The sequence below is a fragment of the Nipponia nippon genome, unplaced genomic scaffold, assembly GCF_047370975.1.
Source record: "Nipponia nippon isolate SJK-2023a ecotype South Korea unplaced genomic scaffold, ASM4737097v1 scaffold_27, whole genome shotgun sequence".
In the NCBI taxonomy this organism is placed as follows: Eukaryota; Metazoa; Chordata; class Aves; order Pelecaniformes; family Threskiornithidae; genus Nipponia; species Nipponia nippon.
The window spans coordinates 2,259,629-2,281,542 of NW_028262344.1; the positions used below are offsets into that span (position 1 = coordinate 2,259,629).

Consider the following 21,914-nt stretch of genomic DNA (forward strand, 5'->3'; position numbering starts at 1 on the left):
CTCTGCGCTGCCACAGTCAATTGGTTGGTTAGAGACCAAGTTATTTCACCTTCTCCTGCCTTATTTCCTGAGTTGCAGAGAAGAGATAGTAATCCATAGTCTGTCTTTTCTGTTTATTCCATAAACGTGGCAGAACAGGAGCTTTGCTCTCTCTGTGCACTCTGCTTCATAAAGTGAGAGCCTGAGCTGGTAGATGCTACTGTGATAAAAAGGTAATAATTAAATTTGATTAATTTCCTTCTGCTTTATTTTTCTTGCCCGAACATTGCAGCGTGCACCTCAGAATTAGTTTACAAATATTTCAACTTTTGGTTTCACCAGAGGATCAGACTTGCTAAGAGTAACTAGAGTTTTCTTGCCTGATAAATAAAAGGATTACAGCAATAACTGCTGTCAGTGTTTTTCTCATTTAAACAAATAAAGCTGACAAATGCTGAAGTTCTGCGCAGCTCTGTTATGTTTAGTACATGGAGAGCAATTATTCATCTGCTGCCAGCATTAGTTTATCTGCAGCTAAAGCATCCAACAGTGCAGAAAGCTTATTAGCATATCAGTGCCATAGTCATAATTTTATATTCTGTAAGGTTGTACTGTATAACAAAAGATGATGGTTATGATTTGCACAATAATTTAAAGGGCTGGACTTGCAGTGCTTATTAGAGTTATACAAGTCACAGGTAAAATGTTGTTTATTACGTGCTTGTTTTTATTTGCATGGATTTTTCATTCTGTGTCATTTCCTATGAACAATTTTTTTGGCATTTCTTGAGATGCAGAGGGTAGGTGAGTATATTTGTTGATGAAATATAGTGATGATAAATGAAGAATATATGCCTCTGTTCCCAATAGGTTTGCTTTCTGTAGCTGCTTCTAAAACAAATGAAAATAGGTGTACTTTCTCTATAAACAAAACATAACTTTCCCCAAAGACTAAATGTTCTCCGGAGGTTCCTTCCAACCGCAACAGTTCTGTGATTCTGCTGGTTTGGATGCATTTATTTTGTCTATTGGCAAATTGGGAGACCTTTAGAAGGACCTGAATTCCTGCCCGTCCCATTCTCAAAATGCTGAACCACCAGCTTCTCAAAATCATGTGCTGTTTGTTTGCCTGATTCAAACCACATTAAATGTTGCTTCAGAAAACATAGGCTGATATATAGATTAATTAAATAGTGTGTCAATGAAAGGAAGAGCTGGGCTGGAGAGTATTCTGCCTTAATAAATCTGAAGCTGTAAATGCCTGTATTCACTGGTGACTGCTCAGAATTTTATAGTACCTATGAGCCTAGAAATGGCTTCTGCTTCTCAAAAAAATGAGTTTTTTGTTCGGTATCAGTAAAGGTTCTGGCGTTGTTAGCATGGATGCACCAGTAAGCAGTGTGCTGTGCAGTTCTCATACCCTTGTTTCTATTTGCTGCTTCCAAAAATTCCTGGAGTAGCTCAGAAACGGAGAGAGTTCAGCAGGCAGCGTACCAGAACCAGGGGGGTGGATGGCAGCACTGTCAGCAAGGCTGTAGCTAATGGCCGGTGACAAGGAGTGTTCTCGTCCCCAGGAAGATGCTACTTAGAGGTCATGGTGGGAATGAGCTGGGCATGGGATGGGAGGATAGCTAGAGGTATTCAGGTGCAGCAAGAGGCTGTACCTTCGCAGCAGCAGACAGAGCAGCGCTGCGTTCACAGGCAGCGTAGACACGCAGGCAGATGGGACGTGCACGGCGGCACAGAAGTGCATGTCAGCTAATGCTGGGTGAGTGACTGCTGACTGGAGACAGGCTGCCTTAGAAAGGTCAATATTTGTCAAGGACTTAACCATTTTACAGCCTTGTCAAAAAAGTCTTTAAGTAGATGAGTTGCAGCCGTGTTGGACATGGCTGCAAATTAGCTCGGATTTGGACTCTCTGGAGCTTTGATGCTTTGTAGCTTGATTGAGATCATTCAGGGACTGCACACAGCTTGATTTGCCACAGGTAAGTAACAAGACCGTGTACGTCTGTCAGTGTCGTCCAGCATGGTGGGATGCCAAATCTTCAGCCAGTTAAGCCCTGCTGTGTCAGGTCACCAGGACTCGGATGCTCTCTAATGGAACTTACTGGGGCTGCTCTCATCTTTAACCTATAAAGATCACTCTACAAAATGGTTGTATGACTGAGAATCCAAGGATTCATCGCTGTCAGAGCAGCTTGGATGTTTAAATTGAGACGGTGCATTTTCATCATGCATTTTACAGTCAGTATGTCAGCAAGGAGAGGAGTTTCTGACAGAACTGCTGAGTTCTGTGTGCTGGCTTTACTTCGTAATGGCTTGTTTTCACCATGGCAGAAAATAAAGGGATGTTTTGTTAAACAGTTTTGTTGAAAACTGCATCAACATATTTAAAAAAAAACCAAAATGCAAATAAAAACAACCATGAAACCGCTGTTTGTTTATTACAGAGTGAATAAATATTTGAGTGACTAAAATGATTATTGAGACAACTTAGGAAGCTATCGCAGGTTTGTCCATGTCTTTAGGTATCATTGTGAAATATGGCAAGCCAAACAGGCTAAATGAAAAGAAGTAAAAATCCCCTTTGCCTGTTACTGGAAAAGTAGCAAAAATTTTGTATTGTTTTGTAGTATTTAAAGCTTGTCTGACCTTCCCCGCCCCTCGTCACTGAGCATCCCCCGTGGGCCTCATCTCTCCTGTTTACCAAAGGCGCACGTTGACTTCCTAGCGATTGCCGAAGTGAAATACCCAGCTGTTAATGATGCCTGAGATTAAGTGGAAGCCAATTTTTATGGAGTTCAGGTTTAGAAATTTCTTGCTGCTTTATAAACTTCACAGGCGTGAAATATTTTAAGATGGAGTTTTCATTCATTTCCAGTGAAGGGAAAGTAAGTATCTTGGGACTGCACAGGAGGAGAAAGAAGAAAGTAGTAGGCATGAATGTTTTCTGTTTTCAAATTAATGTTTTTCTGACTAGCTCTTTCAAATGATTCCTAGTGCCTTTTAACCCAGATTTGGATTATATTTTCTCTCCCCAAGGTCGTCATGCAAAGGTGGTCGCAGATCTGACAAACATCCCAAGGGTATAAAAAAAAAAAAAAAAAGGTGTCAGGTTTACAAGGCTTCTTGATGTCTGAAGGAGCAAATGCTTCAGGTCTGAAGGGCAATACTGCTAGACTTCACCCGTGCCCAGGAGGTTATGAAAATGGTAGCAGGCTGCGAAGAAGCACAGGGCTTTTCCCATCTTTACTCCCGGCTAGCCTTGATTATTCCCTTAGATCCTTTTCTCAGCTCTTTAGGTGTAACTGATTCCTACCTCAGGAAAGCGGTGTGCATTCATTTTGATAAACAACAAGCAAATTTGCAGTAGACAACAACAACACTGCACTGCAGATGAATTTAGCAAGGTTGTACTTTTGGAAACCATATAAAATAAGCAAGGTATCTGCCTGAAGTTATAAACGCTTCTGTTTATGAAAGTTAAGAAAGGCAAGACTCAGTTTTGTAGCTGGGTCACTGCTTCCCATAAGGATAGGGTGGCGAAGAGGACCACCTCCAATTGTGAGCTGTGAAATGCATTCCTCTCTCTTTTATTTTTTTTCCTCCTCCTTCCAGACTGTAATGGCTTGAGCTTAGCTTTTTCCGCGCTGCAGTATAGGACACAGCTTTCCTCTCCCGTATGAGGAAATGGCTGTGGATGGAAGTGTGGGAGCAGTGGCTGGAACAGGCTGGAATTGAGTGGGGCATTTGATCAGTTCCTCTCATACATGCACAGTTCTGGCTGGCTGACTTGATTGGGGGCCTACCAGGGTATTTCAGAAAGGTTTTTCAAGGGCACCGAGATGTTAGATAGGAAGACAATTTTATTGTATATTATGTTATAAAATTCTAGATAAACATTCTGGGTGAAAAAGGCACAACAGACAAGGTTTCTGAGGGAGGTGTCGTATTCTTGCAAAGACCACAGTGGGTGGATAATTTGTGTAACTCTATGCATTATGACCTACTCAGCTTTTAGAATTTAATTAGTGGCAATATATTATTGTCAAAGTAATTAAAGCTTTGCCTTGATTAAAAATGGAATTGTTTAATTAAAAGAAAAGGTTTGGCTAACCTTAGCTTTATGCCTAAGTAAGATAGCCTGTATCAGCCAATTTTCTGTATCTTTCCCCTTCAGGATTGAAAGTTCGAGAGGTGTTCATCAATGTGACGAGACAGCAGGTGGAAGATTTTCATGGGCCAGAAGATTACTGGTGCCAATGTGTTGCATGGAGCCATCTAGGGACCTCAAAGAGTAGGAAGGCATCTGTCCGCATAGCTTGTGAGTAGAGTAAATGTTCTGCTATTCTAGGTTTTGTAAAGTACGGAAACATACTGTTCTTTTAGGGTTAAATATAAGTGGATGCTGGTAAGGTACTGCTGTCTTTGTAAGCCCTCCCTATGAGATACTGTAGGAACATCACAGAAAGCATGCCCTGGATTTTTTTTTTCAGAGCTCCCTTTTATTTTAATGTGGATTGATTGATCTGCATTTATACTCAGAAAGTCTGTTTCAGAGATTCTCAACTGCATATGCACAGTGTCACAACAATGCAATGTAATGAAAAAGGTTAATGCAAATTGAGAATCCCCTGAAAAGTGCCCTTTTGCTCCACGTTGATCACAGGGGTCTAAAAAATATGAAAAACCATTTAACAATGTCTGTCTTCTACACTTTGTGTCAAAAAATTGCAAGAATACATTAGAAGCTTTTGGAGCATGGTATTTGAAATCTGGTTTTCGATATTGAAGCATATCATTGGTCAGCAGGTATGATAAGCTGTGGGGAAAATGAGATAAAAGTAGGAAAAATGGAATAATTCCAATCAGTAGAGGAAAAACTATCTTCCCTCCTTTCTCTGAGGAAATGAGATACAAACATCCTAAACAGAACTAAGACTGCTACAGAAATTCCATCATTTCTCTATAGGACTAACCATACATTGTTTAGAAAAAAATAATTTCAAATGCTGTTCATATGGACATTTATAACAGCCACTACTGAAGCTAACAAAATCATTCATAAGAAAGGTGGGTAGTCTTCCACTTTTTTAACTATGTAGTTCTTCCACTTTTTTGACTATGCAGTTGATGTGAAATCTAGATCAGATGGTTGAATCTGTCATTCAGACAAGTTAAAGCGGCTTAGGAAAAAATTTCCTTCTTGTAACAAGGTGAAAGTATTATTCTTGCACTTCTTCCGTGGACTGGAAAATCGGACACCAGCTTCTCAGAGTCAGCCCATATATCACATGGGTTGTAATGAAGAAGTTCCAAGTTCAGCACGTGGTTCCCATGTTGGAGGCCATTACACAGAGGATCAGCCCTTCTTTGTGTGGGAAGACAGCCAACAGCAATCTTCGTCAACTTCTGGCTGGTAGGATGATTCCATCTCACTGCCATCCCGGTTGTGACCAAAGGTTACCAGAGGGAGATGGGAACGGATTTGAGGCTGGTGTGTGTTCCCAGGTGCTGACATCTGCTTTTTCGTATGCCTTCTGCGAGGCCTTACGCTTTGACTTTGGAGCCAGTTGCATGACCTGTGGAGTCCCATGGTGTGACATCCGGCATTAAGGAATTGGGCCCTTAGTAGTTACACTGTGCTGTTAAGCTACTTACAAACGATTCTATATGCCTGCTGCTTGCCATAATGGGATTAGAAAGGAATTCCACTGTGCAGAGTTGTGAATTATTCTGTTAAAATCTCTTTCTAAGTCATACCAAACAGGGACAGAGCCATTACCAGTGGCAATTTTGAAGAAGGCCACGTGGTTATGGTAGTCGCTGTCACTATTCGCTTAGGGGACATCATTACTTCCTACTTCAAACGAAAGGAGTAACTCTGGTCTTGTAGGCTGACAAATGTTAAGTTTTACATAACAACACTGTAGATTGATTAAGAGTTGTGGGGGAGGGGGGTTATTTGGTTTAATCTCTTTTAGCATAGAAGACTCATTCCAGAATTTTTAATACAGTGGAGAGCAGAGGACAACCGCTGTCCCCAGATAGGAAATGTTCAGTTTCTCTCTGTTCTTCATATCTGAAATAGTATGCTGTAGTGGTAGAACTCGCAATCGACAGATCGTTATTTGAAAGATGCAAAAAATGGAAAATGCACTAAATGCCATGACAGCAAGAGGGACATAAAAAAGAGAGAACCCAAATACAATTGTTACTATGAGACTGTGGAGATACTCAAAGCCTCATCCAGTTTTTACCTTGCAATTAGATCTTCTACATTGTTCTAGCAGAACGAGAGCCTGCAGCCATCCTTTTGCAGCGAATTCAGGAAATTACTTTCCCCCAATCTGTTGTGAACCCTTTTCCTTTAAATCACCAGCCCAGGTCTTTAAAGACCTAGGCCCAGGCAACGCTGGCAGCAAGCTGCAAAGAGCTGGGAGAAATGCTTCTTGGACGGAGATGAGGGGCAGGAGGAATGGGTTGGGGAGGCTCAGGCAAGAAACTCTGAATGGTGACTTTATCAGGTAGTGTTCTAGCAGGTATTGGTAAATCTTAACAGGATAAGTTAAAATAAACATTTGAGATAAGTAATAGGGCAACGTAACAACTCCTTGATTTTATAAATGATGGATTTTTTTGTTGGCTGATTTAGTTTGAATGTGTAAATATGTGTAAATTCAATTTTTTATTTTACTGCATTAACTGTCATAACATTGAATGAGCTAATAATTCCCCGGTATTGCTAAGCTGCAAAGGACTATTATTCTGAATTGAATTTTTATTGACTTTTCTCCACACTGTGATTTCCTAACCCCATAATATGGCAATATGAGTAAAAATCAGAATGAGCAGAAGCAGGCGGAGCCGTGTGTTGGGACTTTTAAACCCATCTCTGTGGTACCAGTTCCTCTGCAAACCACATCCCCAGCTGCCATCCATAACTGCAGAGATCACATTAACCTAGCAGGCACTCTAGAGACCGCTCTTCATTTCTGCTTTATCTAAGGTACTGAGTGTGGCTGCATGTTTCGCCCGAGAACTGTGTTCCTGTACTGGCCATTTGCTGTGCTACTTTTACTTGAAGCCATGTTTTTTTCTGAAAAGAACAACAATTCTTGAGTGCAGAGATGATGGAACTTGTTAGCAGTCCAGACAGGGAAAATGCATAGCTGCCAACAGCTGTCTGTAACCTGCCCCCGTGAGTTTCCAGGGCTCACCCTTTCACGGACCTGTGTCATCCTGTCGGTGGTGAATAACCCAGCTACTTAATTTGAGGCATGGATTTCTGACTTAGGGAATAGAGGACGAGCGATGAGAATGCGCAGGTCCAATTTGTGATAGCACACAGAACCCGTAACTTTGTCACAGCACCTGCCACTGTGATGCACAGTGCGGTAGCGTCGACTCATTTTGTTCCTTTCTTTCCTTTTTTCTTTGTTTTGCACTTAAAGCCTAGAGATTCTGAATTGTAAGTCAAGTCCAAAGCATTACAGCACTTTATATTTCTCTGAAAAAGCAGGTAAGTATTTCTTTATGATAGTGTGGAACGCAGAGAAAATGAGAAGATGGATCTTACTCCATTTTTCATCCTAATAAAGGCATTTGTAGGCACAACTGCAGCCTAACTGTTAATGAATGACTTTTTAAATAGGGTGCTAGAAGAGATATTGGTTATCTGTGTGGGAAAAAAGTCAACATTAACGAAGAATCATAAAAAGGAGAATACATGCACTGTGTGCATCTTTCTCTAGCGACCAGCTTGCTAAAATAAGTCTTAATGTATTTTATAAAATATATTGAAGTGTAACCGATTCGGAGCCTCTGCTGTTTAAGGGGGTGTATTTCATGAAGTGTAAGCAATGGAGAAAATTAAATCAGTAAATCCACATTGTGGAATTTGAGACACTGTTTGAAGAAAATGAGTATGTCTGATGGAAACATCCTAACTCTCAAAGCACATGTAGTAAGTAACATTCCTTCTGTTTTATTTTCCTTTCACAGCAAGCAAAACTTCATATATTCACGGGCATATCTGGGCTAGGTCAATGTCAGTGGATACAGGTTTCCTCTGTGTCTGTTCTGGTTTACCCAAACGCTTGTACATAAAAGTGCCGTGGCCGCAGCGGTGTGACTCTGAGACAATACGCCCTGTGTGTTATCCCGAATTATTGGCTTGGCCAGCGTATCTGAACTGAAGCAATCTTGTAATCAGCCTGTTTGGAACGTGTGGAATTGCTCTCAGTCCTTCCCTCTCTTTCCCTACAGCTTGCAGTATGTAGGCAATCTAAACAAAACGTCTAGCTTAGAGCATTCTCTAAAATACCCTGGCGCACCTACCTGAAGTAGCATGTACTAGGAAAATTGTTCACCCGGTCTTGGATTCATTCCACTGGTTCTGACAGTGCCCTAACAATACCATGTCGTTCCTGTTGCATTTAATACCCCCATTTTGGAAAGGCAATGGCTTGAGAGATCGAATGCACAACTGGAACGACGGAGTTTGCGGGTGCTTATATTGATTGTCTCTGTAGTCACGCACAGATCGTTTCTTAAAGGTGGAGAAATGGAAACACGACTAAAGCTGATAGGATCTCTCTGCCTCTCATCTGGGGAAGAATTAGGAGCTCTCAGTTGTCCATCGCTTTGTACACAGACTTAAGAGAATATATGGCAAAGTGGTATCGTTGCTCACTTCTGCAGCCTACGTAGTGTTGTGTGGGGAGGAATGGCTTTTGGAGGTGTAATGAATTGTTGCATTAAACTCTGCAGATTTACGGAAAAACTTTGAGCAAGACCCACAAGGGAAGGAGGTTCCTATCGAAGGGATGATCGTTCTCCACTGTCGGCCACCTGAGGGAGTCCCTGCGGCTGAGGTGAGGCTTTGTGCAGTGTCGCTGCTGGTGGCTGGTGAGAAATGGGGAGAGGAGCAAAAAGGGCTTAGCGGCCACGTGGTTTTCAAGGTCCAGCGTTGGTTACAGTGTTCTTCTCTCATAGATGGCTTTAAATATGTATTTTTTGATTATACGTTTTAAAAAAGTATGGCTTTTCATCAGAATTCAGGAATGTTTGCTGAAAAAATCCTGGTTTTGATACAATTCTCAGGTTTTATGCATACAAACTGAAAACAGATTGTTATGTATTTTCTCAGAAAAGACTTTTCTGGTTGAAAAAGAAAACAAAGAAAAAACCTAAAAATATTCTGATAAATTGTTGCTGGAGCGAGAAAATCTGCTGCAAATAATAATTTGGTGGTTTTTTGCTTAGCATTAAACATGCTTTTTGTCAAGAGAGTTGAATCTTAACAGGAAACTAATGGGGATGCCTTAAAATGATAATAGCCAGACTGTTCTTGGGGGAAGGTGTTCTAAGTGGGCTGTGTTTAAAAATCTGCTAGAGAGGCATTAAAAAAAAAAAAAAAAAGAAAACCTGATGGTGGAAGCTAGCATGGCATCACACTGTTCTGCCTATCAAAAAGCAGAGTGCTGGTGGTAGTCTTCAGCCAGTGCTGCCATGGCAAGACTGAGATCAGCAGTTTAAATCTTAACGCTTGTGTATCTGGGGGAGCTACAGGCACCACGTTCAGGCTGTAGTGTAGGCTCCCCCATAGGGCGAGAGCCCTTTAGTCCTTTTAGTTAAGAAGCAGTGTGTTGGGCAGATGCAATTGGAAATAGAGAGGAGAAATGCAGCAAACTGGGGTGCAAAAGACACTGAAAGTCAGGTAGAAGTGTTAAAGACCAAACGGAAAATGAGTTAGAATTAAGAATGGTGAGCAGATTAATTTGTATCTAAGCATCTAATGTGCATTACTCTGTCATTCAAATTGCTGCTGCTACATTCTCCTCAGCTGTGCGTTATACTTACTCTGTTTAGTGTAACTAGAAAAATGGATACCGCATTACAGAGAATTGCCAAAATTATTGCAATGTGTATTCTGGTAAACATACCTATTTTGCAGACAAAACAGACTTTGAAAGGTGTAATTGCCTAAACATCCTTGGTCTGTGGGGGATTCCTTGCCCATCCTTTCTGGAGAAGGGATGGTAATCACTGCCTGCAGAGATGCCCCAAAGCCACCGGCTGGCAATCCCAGGGACCTTTTTGTCACAATGTGCGCTGCTAAACCAGGTTTTCTGAATGCATATCCCTCCAGATTGCCCGTGTATCCTGTCTCAGACAGAATTGCTGTCTCGCTGGTAAAAAATTCTACTTTGCTTATTCCTTTCACCCCGGTTCCTCTCGTTCCACAAAACTAGACAGACTTTATAGTAAAACAAGTGAATGTTTTTATTAATAAAATGCCCCGAATCAAGTGCAGAGTTATAGGGAAAAGGCTGGAAACAAGCAGTTACAAAGTGAAATGAAGAGTGATGTGGCCACTACTTGACTACAAAATATCTTTCTTGGCTGTGGGAACATATCTGACCTGCAGTCCTGGTGGTGTGCGTCAGGCTGGGGAGCTGGGAGCCCAGTTTTCATGGAGGAACTCCGCCTTGCCCAGCGCCTCCAAATTCTGCTCGTCTTCCTCTTCCTTCCCCCATTCTCCCTTCCAGACGTGCTGCGCTCGGTCTCTTTCTGTCCAACGTGTAAGCACTAGCAAAGGCTTCCCGATTCTGGTCAAAGCTGTTTCTTGGATTCAGCTGACTTTCACCCACCACTGTTTTTTTTCCTCTGTTCAGTTGCCTAATATACACTCTCAAATCTTCGTAGCCTTCAGGTACTCCTTGCGTCTTGCGTTACACTGTATGTTCACTGAAGGAACGTTCTTTAATGTGGTAAGGATCCTAGTACCTCCCTTAGGAGATTAGAGTACGTTTTTCTACATTGACTGTTTTCATAGTCTGAAGAGTATGCTACCATGTATGTCAGTTTGGGTTTGTTACTAATTCTAAAAATGTGTCGTTTAAAGGTGAACAAAAAGATTTCAAATGAAAAACTATATAAAATCTATCTGTTGTCTTTGAGACCAAAAGAAACAAATTATGATAGGTATACTTCTACCCAACAAGTATGGGTTGCTGAACTGATTGCATACATTTGACTGTTTTCCAATTTGTGTATAGTTAAATAGCCAAAAATGCTGTTTTTGTTGGAATTCAGCCATTTGGGAAAAAATGGTGATTCTCAGTCAACACTGTTTTGAATTTTACTGAGAATTTTAGAATTATTTGAACTACGCTGCTTTACACTCAACAATTAAAGAGGATATTTGTCTTTTATGAAAGTTAGGAATTATATCCAATGAAAAACTGACATTTTAATTGCTTTCTACAGATAAAAATTGTAGAGTTCTCAATAAACCCTGATTTACTGATGTTGATTGTAAAATTGTTATTGCTGCTAATAAAGCCTGTAAATCTTAACAGGTCATATTTGCTTTGGACAATAAAATTTCACATAGAGGCTCAGGATGCAAGGCTAAGTCTATGCACATTGAGGTAAAGAGTCTACTGGAAATAATTCAGTGTCTTTAGAAACTGGGTACCAGATTCAAATAAATAATGGCCCCGGTTTGTGCCAGTAAGCTTGAGGTTATAAACTCTTTTGGTATTTTGGAGTTAAAGATGACTTGTCCTGTTAAACACGGGGATGAGAAATAACTGAGATAGCCGGTAAGTCTTGCTCCATAATTGTCATGTGCGTACTGAGAAGTATAGAAGGTTTCAAAACCCAGTGCTGGCAACAAATCTATGGTTCTGATCCAAGAGTTTATTTCATTAGAATTTGGATGAAGCCCTAGATGAAAGTGTAAGGCTTGAAATAACTATGGACAAAGAAGCTTGTCTTCTGTTTCATTAGATGCAAAACAGATACTAATTGGGGCATTGTTGGTTTTTTTTGCTTGGTTGGTTTTTTTTAGTCCGTACTCTGCATGGACCTGGAAATGCAAACTGAAAACAAAATGGATAGGACACTCCAGCCCCTTTCATGTTACCGTGCCAATATCTGTCTGAATCCCTTGGGAAGATTTTGATTATTCTATCAAGTGCCGAAGTTCAGGAACATTATTTTCCCAAAGAGCACACATTTCCTCTGCTTGCCATAGTCGCAAGTTAATCTAGCCATTTATTCCTGACAGTGGCTGTGAATGACGGATACAGTCAAACCTCTAATCATGCGATGCAGCTCAATAAGAGGCAGACACTTTACAACTGGAATGAAATTTAAGTCCAGCTCAGTTATTTATGTGAGCCTGCCCCATTACCAAGAACATAAATCTTCATCTCTGGAATTGTTTTTCTGCAGCTTGGAGGTGCTGAAGAATTCTTAAATCTAAGGATAGAAGCATTAAAAGTATAAATGTTCTTGATCTACACCATAGCTTAATCTGAAAAATCCTGTCATTAGTCCTATAAGTGGAAAGCAGGGATATTTTTTAGTGGCGGCTGACATCATAGGCTCCTCGGAATTACCAGGAGGGAGAGCCTTTCTTTCCCACTATTCCTTTCCACATTTCTAGTCACTCCTCGGATATTTTCACCTAAGTGATTTTAGCCACTGCTAATGTTTCCTTGTTTAAAACTGAGTGAGTGGATCTCAGCAGTTCTTGGTAGGCAGAGGTACTTGTTGCTAAATGTATCAGCATTTCCCAGGCGTATTTATGCCATTACGTGCCATCGGTGGCAACCCCTTACTGTGCTTTTGTGCAGGAAAAGGTGTTTAACTGAGTAGCAGCGTTAGGGGTCCACATCTGGGAATTCCTGAGCTGTCATCGCAGTCAGCATCTTTGCCGATGATGCCTCTCCATACTAATCCTTTTTTTTAAATTTATTTTTGGTGTGGGACAGCAGGGATGACGTAGAGATCATACAGCGATCAAGACCCAATCTCACACAGAGGTCCTCTAGAGAGAATTCCTCCAGATCAAGTTTAGTTTTGCTGGGAGAAACTTCTGTTTCTACCATCTGTTCCAGAATGAGTAAGGCTCCCGTATCTCATCACCAGTAGCAATGAAAATACCCGGATTAAGTTTGCTTATATGCATGAATTTCCGCACACAATAGGTATAAAAGGAGCTAGGAGAATATGGATTAAAGGTTTGGATCCATAGTTTAAATGTATCCGAACTGTATATGGCTTAAAACTTGGCTTGTATAAATTAATTTACACATAATGGAAGCTCATGTGACATTGTCAGTGCTCTGCATGCCTATACAGTTCCGTTTTAGTAAATAGTCTTTAAGCTGAATAACACATTCGTGGAAGCAAACAATCAGGGAGGATTACAAATAAAGGCAGGCAATATTCAAATTCAGCTTTAATGTTGTAGAGGCATGAATCAGGAGCACCAAATCCTGCTGAGGCAAGCACTGATTTTAATGCTGCTTTGAAATGCACTGTACTGTCTTGATTCATTTAGCAGCAAATTTCAGTTGCTTGTGCCAGCTAGGTCTTAAGCAAAAGATCTATAAAGGAAGATCTCTCTAAAAAATCTGCATTCTCTTTCCAAAAATTTGATTACACTCTTCATGGAGCCAAAGTCCATCTCTTGTCCATGGAATACTGTTGAATGTGCCTGATTTTATTAATAATAAAACCTCGTGTGGCAACAGCAGTCAAGAAAACTGAGTAACTGAGGTATTACCTATGGTTTTACCCTTTCAAATAGTCTAGACAGCCTTAGCAAATTACGAAACCATTTTGAATTCTGTATGGGCGGGACAGGCACCTACCTCTAAATGTGGTAACACCACATACCATCTCTCAGAGCACCATGGCTCTGCTCCTAGAATGCGCTGCCTTTCCGTTTATGTGCGGGTCCAGGTCGGCTGTCTTCAATCACTCTGTAGCCCACCCTGTATCTCTGTCTCGGCAGCCTTCGGTAGCAGGTTTCCCATCTCCAGAGTTTGCCTTTATGAAGAAAGAAACACGAGAAAATTCTGCACATCTCTGCTTTGGGAGGGTGCTGAGGGTTTGGGGCGTTCTGGGTGCATTGCCACAGCAGTAAGAGAGTGAGAAAACCCAGCGCCTGACCCTAGACACTCTTGTCATGCATTCAGATGGCAAGCAAAACAGAGCTGGTGAGCAGCTGTGCTTGCAGGCATCAGCACCCAATCCAAATAAATTCAGTTTTTTATGAGTTAAACATCAAAATAAAAAAGAAAATCCAGCATTTAAGTAGAGCATCTGATAATCCCCTGCTGTGGCAAATGTTGATTTAAATATAACAGAGTCTCTGCTGGCACAGGCTTGATGGGACCAGAGCCATTTCTTTCACTATTGATGCAGAATTGGCCTAGGAAGGAGACAGTTCTGGCTTTCAATCCCCACAACAGATTCTCCCCATAGATATGTTTATTAATTGTGTGCAACAGAGGCCTCATTTAGCTTGGAGTGTATGCAATGAGGCAGTTGTTGTATAGTACAGGAATCGGCTAAGCTCTGATGGATCCTTGTCTGCTGGTCATTTTTGTTAGGCTGCCCGGTGGGTACCTTGGGCTCGGATCTCTGGACCCAATTTCTGTATTGCTGAGACTGTTTCACTCCACAGCCATCAGAGGAAGTACTTCTGATTTTCATGGGCATGATGAAAACGAGAGGAGAGGGAGGGCTGAGTTCTCCTCTCAGAAAATGTGGAGCTGAATATTGAGTTTGCCAGAGCAACATCTTTAGCCTTGCTGCTGATGATTATCTGCATCTCTTCACAAGACTAACCGTGTTCATTATACACAGCTTGTTGTTTTGGGAACGTTCTGAAGGAATTTGTGAAGGGAAGAAGGGCTTCGCTCTGTTAAAAAGACATTTTTAAAAGCAGTCTATTTGACAGTGACATAATATCTGATGCATTTCTCTGAGCTGCATTATCTGCTAGTCTGACTTACCAGTAGCCTCCCTTCACACACAAACTTCTGTTATTAGAAAGAAGCCTTTATCGCAGCTTAAACATGTATGGGGTCTGGTGCAGAGCAGAGCTTAGCTGAGGTACTGCATGCCTGTTCAGTCACGGTGGCACCTTGGGCTAGCGCAGGGCTACGTGCCGGGCTCTGTGAGCTCAGATAGCCCGTCGGTTCATCTCTAAAAACATATCGGAGAGATCCGCAGATTCTTGTCCTAGCGGGCAGCCAGCCCCACGTATGGCTCCCCTCCGCTGCTGTTAAAAGTTCATCGTGTTGTTGAGGGAAAGCGCTTCTCATATTTGGGTTGTATTATTTTTTTTCTAGTGCACAGTGCTGTGTTTTCTGTAGATGTGGTTTGCGCTTGTTTATTGTTGTTGTGTAAGTTTATTTTATTACTTTGCATTATTCCTAGGAAGGCGCAGCAGTTACTCATGGTGCGCTCCTTTGTCGCACACTAAGAAAGTATTACGCTGGGTTTAGATGACTTTTAGAGCATATCCTTAACCTATAGCCTTGCATAAAATATACTCGGTATTCAGCTTTAGCCAAGGCTCTTAAGTCCTGTGTGTGGCTTATAAATGGCTACAGTTCAGCCTTGAAAATGTGAAACGAAGACTGGCGGGAGCAAACGAGGCATAGCTTAGCCCGTTTAAAGAAGTGTTGCATAGTGCCTGATGGAATTCAGTAGTCTCTGTTTACTTCCCCACCCCTGCTTCTCAAGTTCTCAGGCATTTTCTCTTCATTCATCCCAGACCTGGAAAAAGGTTTCTCAAGAGGCAACTGTGCAGTCCATCGTGGGATCACACAAGTAGTGGTACGCTGAAGTCAGAGCTCCAGTGTGTGGTTCAGTCAACAAGCGGCATAGATTGATTTTGCTTTCTGTTCATGTAATTCTGATTTTTTTAAGCAGTGCTCCATTTTATATAGTATATAAGGCCTTTTGTTTCTTCTCCTAGACATCTTCTCAAGTGAATTTCCTGACATATTCTTTCCTTATCTTCTCAGCTGACCTTTACTTTTCCTCTTTCTTTAAATAGTTTCTCTCTAGTCTGTGTTCTCTTCAGTTTCTTGAAACTCTTCTTTTTGGGGGTGGGTGGGGGGGAAGGCATCAAAAATAGATCCTCCTTTTTGCTGCATTTGACAAGCTTGCTGCTCTTTGTGTGTATGCCGAGTATTAGCATTTTCAGTCTCTCCTTCATTCTCTTTAATACTTTCTCCTCCTTCCTCCTTCTGCATTTAAATAATTCTTCTCTAAATCACGTACTCTTTGAGGCCCTTTGTCTTTTGCTCACCTTCAGCATAAAGCTGGCTTCCCCTGGGCCACTTATGGGGATAAAAGAGCATTTGTGTGGTTCAGATTGCAGGGCTAGGAAACTGAAGTGGGATTTTGCGCTTGATGCCACGTCTAGTCTGATGATAAGAGTTTTAGATGCTACCACGTTATCTAAGGTTCTGTAACCCTTTGTGTGTAGGTTCACAAAGATGTTTAAAGGAGTTAAGCACATCTGGGTCCCTAAGCCAGCCAGCCAGGCTAGGTCCCCCAGCTGCTTTTTACAAACCTCAGCTTTAAATCGATACACAAAGTGCAAAGCAACGGAGATGCAAGCTGCGAGTCTCTAAATAGGTATTGAGCCCTCATCCTTGAGAAGCACGTGTTGTACTGCTCTTTTCTATGTATTCCAGTCCCGCCATTAACATGATATAGTGCTGTTCATAGCTATTACCTTGACTACATAAAGCAACTTTGGTAAGATTTCATACCCATAACGCTGGCAGGTTGGTAACCCTAATCAAACCTTAGTGTTTTCCTGTACTCTTGCCAAAGGATATTTTTCTTTCTATTAATTTTAAGAACATACTGAGCACAGGAGTCACTGCCTCTCAGTGACACAATCGCTTACTTTCAACGTGAAACAATGAAGAATGCGGACAACTTGATTCTGTCATTTGATGCAGCTCTGTACCAGCTTAGGTGTAGCATCTGGCATCAATATGACTAATAGATCCTGGTGGTTTGTGACAGAGTCAGCAAACAGAATAAATTATAACATCCTCTCTAGTTCACTGATGGTAATTCCTTCTTACTGTCTGACTCTTGATAGTCATGATGTTGCACTCCGTGACTGTTGTCAAACCAGTCTTGCGCTGTAACCTGGAAAATACTCGGTCGATATCCATTTAATTAAGGTTAGGATAATCTCTGTTCTGCATGTTCTACCTTATTAGTGCTTCAGGGAGTGAAATATTAATTATTTTCTGTACCAGGAGCAAAAAAAGTGCTTGCTTTTGTAGCTAGTAATCTTTTTAGACAACTAGTTTTAAGCTCCTTTCACTATTTTGGACAGGTGGTGCGGTATGTCGGAGGCATATAACTACTGAATCTCCCACCAGTGAGAAAAGGGCTTTAAATTTCTCAAGCTGTTATAGGTTATTCCTGTTTAATTCAGTGGAGTTGATAATCAGGTTTTAAAATGTTTCTTTAATTGGAGAGTGAGCTTCCACGTTCTGTACTGGTATTAACCATCAGTAGGAGTTTCTATCACCTTCTTGTGACCTGGGTTTAATGTGAACTTAGTATGTCTTAAATTTGAAGAAGGGTGTGAAACTGATAGTCCTGTAAAATGGAGCACCTTCTGAAAGTGCCATTGAAAAGCACATGGTTGGCCTGTGGCGAATTTAATAAATTCCGTCGTTGGTAGTTACTCTAGATTTATACTGTTTCTTAGAAATGTCAGCCCCTTTGTACTGAAGTGCCATATCAACCATGATATTAGAGAGAAGTGTTTATAAACCTCAGGTTTTCAAATAAATAAAAACAAAACGAAAAAGTCTGTAGCTTACCAGACTCGGCCCATCTTTGCTAGAACAGTGCTGCAGTTCTTACGCTGCTGAATGTGGGACCTGCGGTTTTGTGTTGAATACGGTATTAGCTCAGGGAGCCAGTTCCCAACTAGAAATGCCTGATGAAGTCCATTGTGATGCATGAGGTGCAAATCTGAGCAGAAGTTGACCTTAAAATTTATTCTAAATCCCTTTTATTATAAATAAATACTCTCTGAGACTAAATCTCTGAATAGCTCGTATTTGAGCATTAGTAGCAACTTGCAGCGCTTTCTACATCTACTGTCTGATGTTGTTTTGGGTTTTTTTTTTTTTGTAATAAAAGGGCAGCTGTTGTGCTAAACTATTACTGATGACTGTAAACTTGTGTTGAGTGCTCTGCAGAGGCTTGTGGAATACTCTAAAATATCTTTATCATTTAATATATGCATATATTTAAGTTTTAAATGTGCTGCATCCAGTGCTACTTTTTCAACTGTTTAACACGGATTTTGACATTTTAATGGACTGCTATAGATGTTGCAGTGAATATCTGCATGAGTTCTGATGGTTTATTTACCGCTATAGCTTTTAATGGAAATGTAAAATCATTTCTCTTCTGGGCAGTACATATTCCATTCCAAACACATCAACAAAATGTGAAACCCACATAAAATTCAAAAGCTGCAAGTATTCCAAAAGTAGCGAGAGTCATTGCTGCCTATTTTACATAGGCTTGTGTATTTATGGGACTTGTACACATACAGTAAAATGTAATATGGCAGGATAATGGTATTGTAGTAAAACACTATGGCAAAAAAGGCTGGTGAATTATAGTCTTCAATGAATCTTGTTTCTAGTTATAGAAAACAGAGTATGATTACTAAATGCAAGCAGCATGCATTTTATACAGTTAGTTATAGATCTCGGGTCTTGTGTCTGGAATATCAATATTTGCTTTACTTTTAAGGTACATTAGTTACAAATACAATAAATGTGTTTCATTTTTCACCGAAGACATTTCACTTTCAAGACTGAGCTCGGGTATGTGCAATATGTCTCAATGATTATTTATCTACGTGTAAGCTCTTCCTATAGACTGGTTTTATTTTTAAGCATCCACTGCAGGCAGCGTTCACGTTTTTAAAATCATAAAGTTTTGGAGAGCCGTAAGAAATTTAGAAGTTAACTGAGACATGACAAAATTAGATGCCATTGCATTTGGAACAGTGAAATAAATTCCTTTTGCTTTGTAAAGGAATTCTGCAAATTCTTAACTCTTACTGTTAGTACTGCAAAATAGGTTTCACCATTTCAGAACCCCGGACTCTTTCTCTGTAGCTGGCTGGTGGCACGTACGCCGCTAGCACGGTAGGGTCTCTATGCGCCGCCCCCTCGGCAGGAGGGAACGTTGTCTTAGCTTCCACCTTCAGCCTCCTACTGAAGCATCGCTCCAAACTGTTCACGAGGAGCATTGCTTCTGGAAAAGAAATTGGTCGTGTTCCAAATCCAAGTTTCATGGTAATTGCTAATGTCTCTAAACAGATGCATTCACCTTGAAATAGTCCATGCTATATTACGATGGTTAGCAGGTCAGACTTCTAAGATGTAACGGTATTAAAATGATTAATAAGCTCTTCTGCGGTGCTACACTTAGAGTAGGGCATATGTAACCTTCAGGTCATTTGGGTGACAGCCAGCTGACAAATATAAGATCTTAAAATTCTGGTTGAATTGGTATGTGTACTCTATGGTATTGCTGTTTATGAATTATACCTTTAAAATACTGACGTTTCAGGGGGAAAAAAAAATCCCCTATTCTAGAAGCCCTATTTTAACAACAGTTCATATATATCCCACAGCATCTTCCGGAGATGTTAAGAATTGCACAAATATCTAACTTAGAAGTGTTTTCCATGTAGAATTGTATGTAAGATCAGTTTTGGCATAAAGTAGTAAAGAATTATGAAGTACAGATATCACTTTGGAAGTCACTGCACACATGAGTGCAAGAAACATGGTCTGAATCCTTGAACAGATTATGATTTTTCATCGACTGAATTGTCTAAGCGTCTTTGGGGGGTGAAGGCTCCGTTAACTACAGCACCACTTGCAGACTGAGGACCAGTTATTCATTTAGCTGGGGAAAACGGGTATTTCTTTCAGGTAGGTGCATCATTACTGCTTTTTTTCTGTTACTCCTCCAAGAATCCAAAGAAATTTGGATTTTTTTTTATTAGACACTATCCAACACTGTACGTACGGTGAAAAATGCTGCAGATTAAAGCAGCAGTTACTAGGCTAATGGAACTGAGTGGCTGCCTGTGTGGACAAAGCAGTTTTGAAGCCACTTAGAACATAAAATTCTATTGAAGAGTCCTTACAGATTTTAGAATTATCAAATTACCTTCCCTTCAATCTCCATTTATCAGTTCTCAACATACCCTACTGAATGAAACAGAGCAGCCTCTAAATGTTGATTCTGTTCTACTGAAACCATGCAGCGGCTTACTCGTAATTGCTCGTTTAATTGTTCTAGTAATTTCTTCCCCAAATTTATTTCCTCTGCGTTTTAAAATTCTGCCATTTTTCTCCACTGCTCACAAACACACACAGACACACAAACGTGCCCTCCTCAGTTCAGAATTTTAGCTGCTTTTAAGAGCAACTTCATCATTTTCATTTTTCATACTTTACGCTGCTGTTCTGGATAATACACGACATGCTGGTCTGGGCTGATTGTGTTCAGAACGTGACAGTCGAATAATACGTAGGGCCTCATTCTATAAAACATCAGCTCAATTAAAGCCTTTTTGTTTAAACCTGTGACTGCTTCATAGAAGCATGGACAACACAAAAACAGAATCAAGATTTAGCTTAGCGTACATGCTCTTTCATCGTTGGTCAAACCTAGTATTCTTCTTTGCCCTTCATCACCTGTTGTCTTTGAGAGAAATGTCTGCCTCAGTATTATCTGTCTCTCTTTTTTCCTGAAGTACTTCACCTTCAATGCCCCGAACTTTTTTTTTTTACTCAACCTAGATCATGGATTAGGCATTACAATAGCAGTTGTAATACACAGAGTACAGAGCCTGGAGTAACACTCTGTAGAGGTTCAAACAAAGAACAGGTTTCAAAGGCAAAAAAGGCTTGTGATTATCTGTGCTTGTAAAAACCACTTTAATGCTATTGCTCAATATGCTAAAATAAAAAGCCATAGATTTCACAGTTACTCTGCGTAAGCGGGGAATAAAAAGGACGTGGTTTTTCATAGAACTGAGAGTCCTTTAAATATGTTACAGACATTTTAGTGGGTTTTGTTAGCTGTATAAATTTCAGGGCAACACAACCAATTACATAAAGTGGGATATCTGGTTGTGCACCTTAGGTTAACGGTGAGTTTATTTTTTTTTTTCTCTTTTTGCTTTGTTACAGTCACATTTTTAAAAAAACGTGGTGCTAAGCTATTTAACGTTGAACTGGATTTTGGATGCTCTTTTTTGGACACGGGCAACTCTGAAATGTTATCGAGAGCCCATGTTGTCAATGCAGTGCTTTTTTTTTCTAGTCCTTGTCCGTGTTTCCGCTGCAGACAGCTGACTAGCGAACAAGCATCCCTTTGAAACAAGGTCAGCCAGGCGTGCTGCGCGAGTCACACGTAGCTGGCTATCGAGCCTCCGCACATGATGCGTTTTAAGACTGTAACTGTCTTATGTGGTTTTAAACTGTAGCGTTAACAAAGCGACATGGGCAGATAAAATGCCTTTTGAGTATGAGTCAAGAGGAATTTCCAAGAGGCTTCTTGTGGGGATGCCCTGAGCATTTTTCACGTATTCAGTGTTTCTGCCCATCCTTCAAGCTCATCATAAAGGACCTGCCAATCTCCATAGCCTCATATACAAAATACCTCGCCTTATACGCGAGCAATCACAGTCAGTCATAGATCGTGTAAGATCTGTGTAAAACTAACCTATTTATTTGGACTCTCTGTGCGTGTTAGATCAACGCTCGGTCTCGTTCTGTAATACAGCCGTCACCTAAATTTAGTTTTCACACCTGTGCCTAAGGTGTAGTCTGTTTGACTGGGCCAGTCATTCATCACTGGTGTGTCTGCTGGCCAGAAGAAATAGCCAACATGTCAATGTTGTGGAAACCCTGCTTCTGACACGTGTTTATTTTTTTTTTAGTGAAAAAATAATTAAGTTCCAAGTAAGCACGTTCTGTGATTTACCTTGGAAATCAGGCTCAGAGGTGTTCAGGACGGTCTGAACTGAT

General features: G+C 40.7%; 1 protein-coding gene across 1 annotated transcript in view; it reads left to right on the top strand.

Moving 5' to 3' along the window:
• Positions 1–21,914, top strand: part of UNC5D (unc-5 netrin receptor D) — a 175,511-nt gene that overhangs the window by 84,142 nt on the left and 69,455 nt on the right. The window contains exons 3-4 of the mRNA XM_087762975.1: positions 4,163–4,306; positions 8,755–8,858. Coding sequence (XP_087619101.1) covers positions 4,163–4,306; positions 8,755–8,858 — 248 coding nt within the window. The remainder of the gene's footprint in view (positions 1–4,162; positions 4,307–8,754; positions 8,859–21,914) is intronic.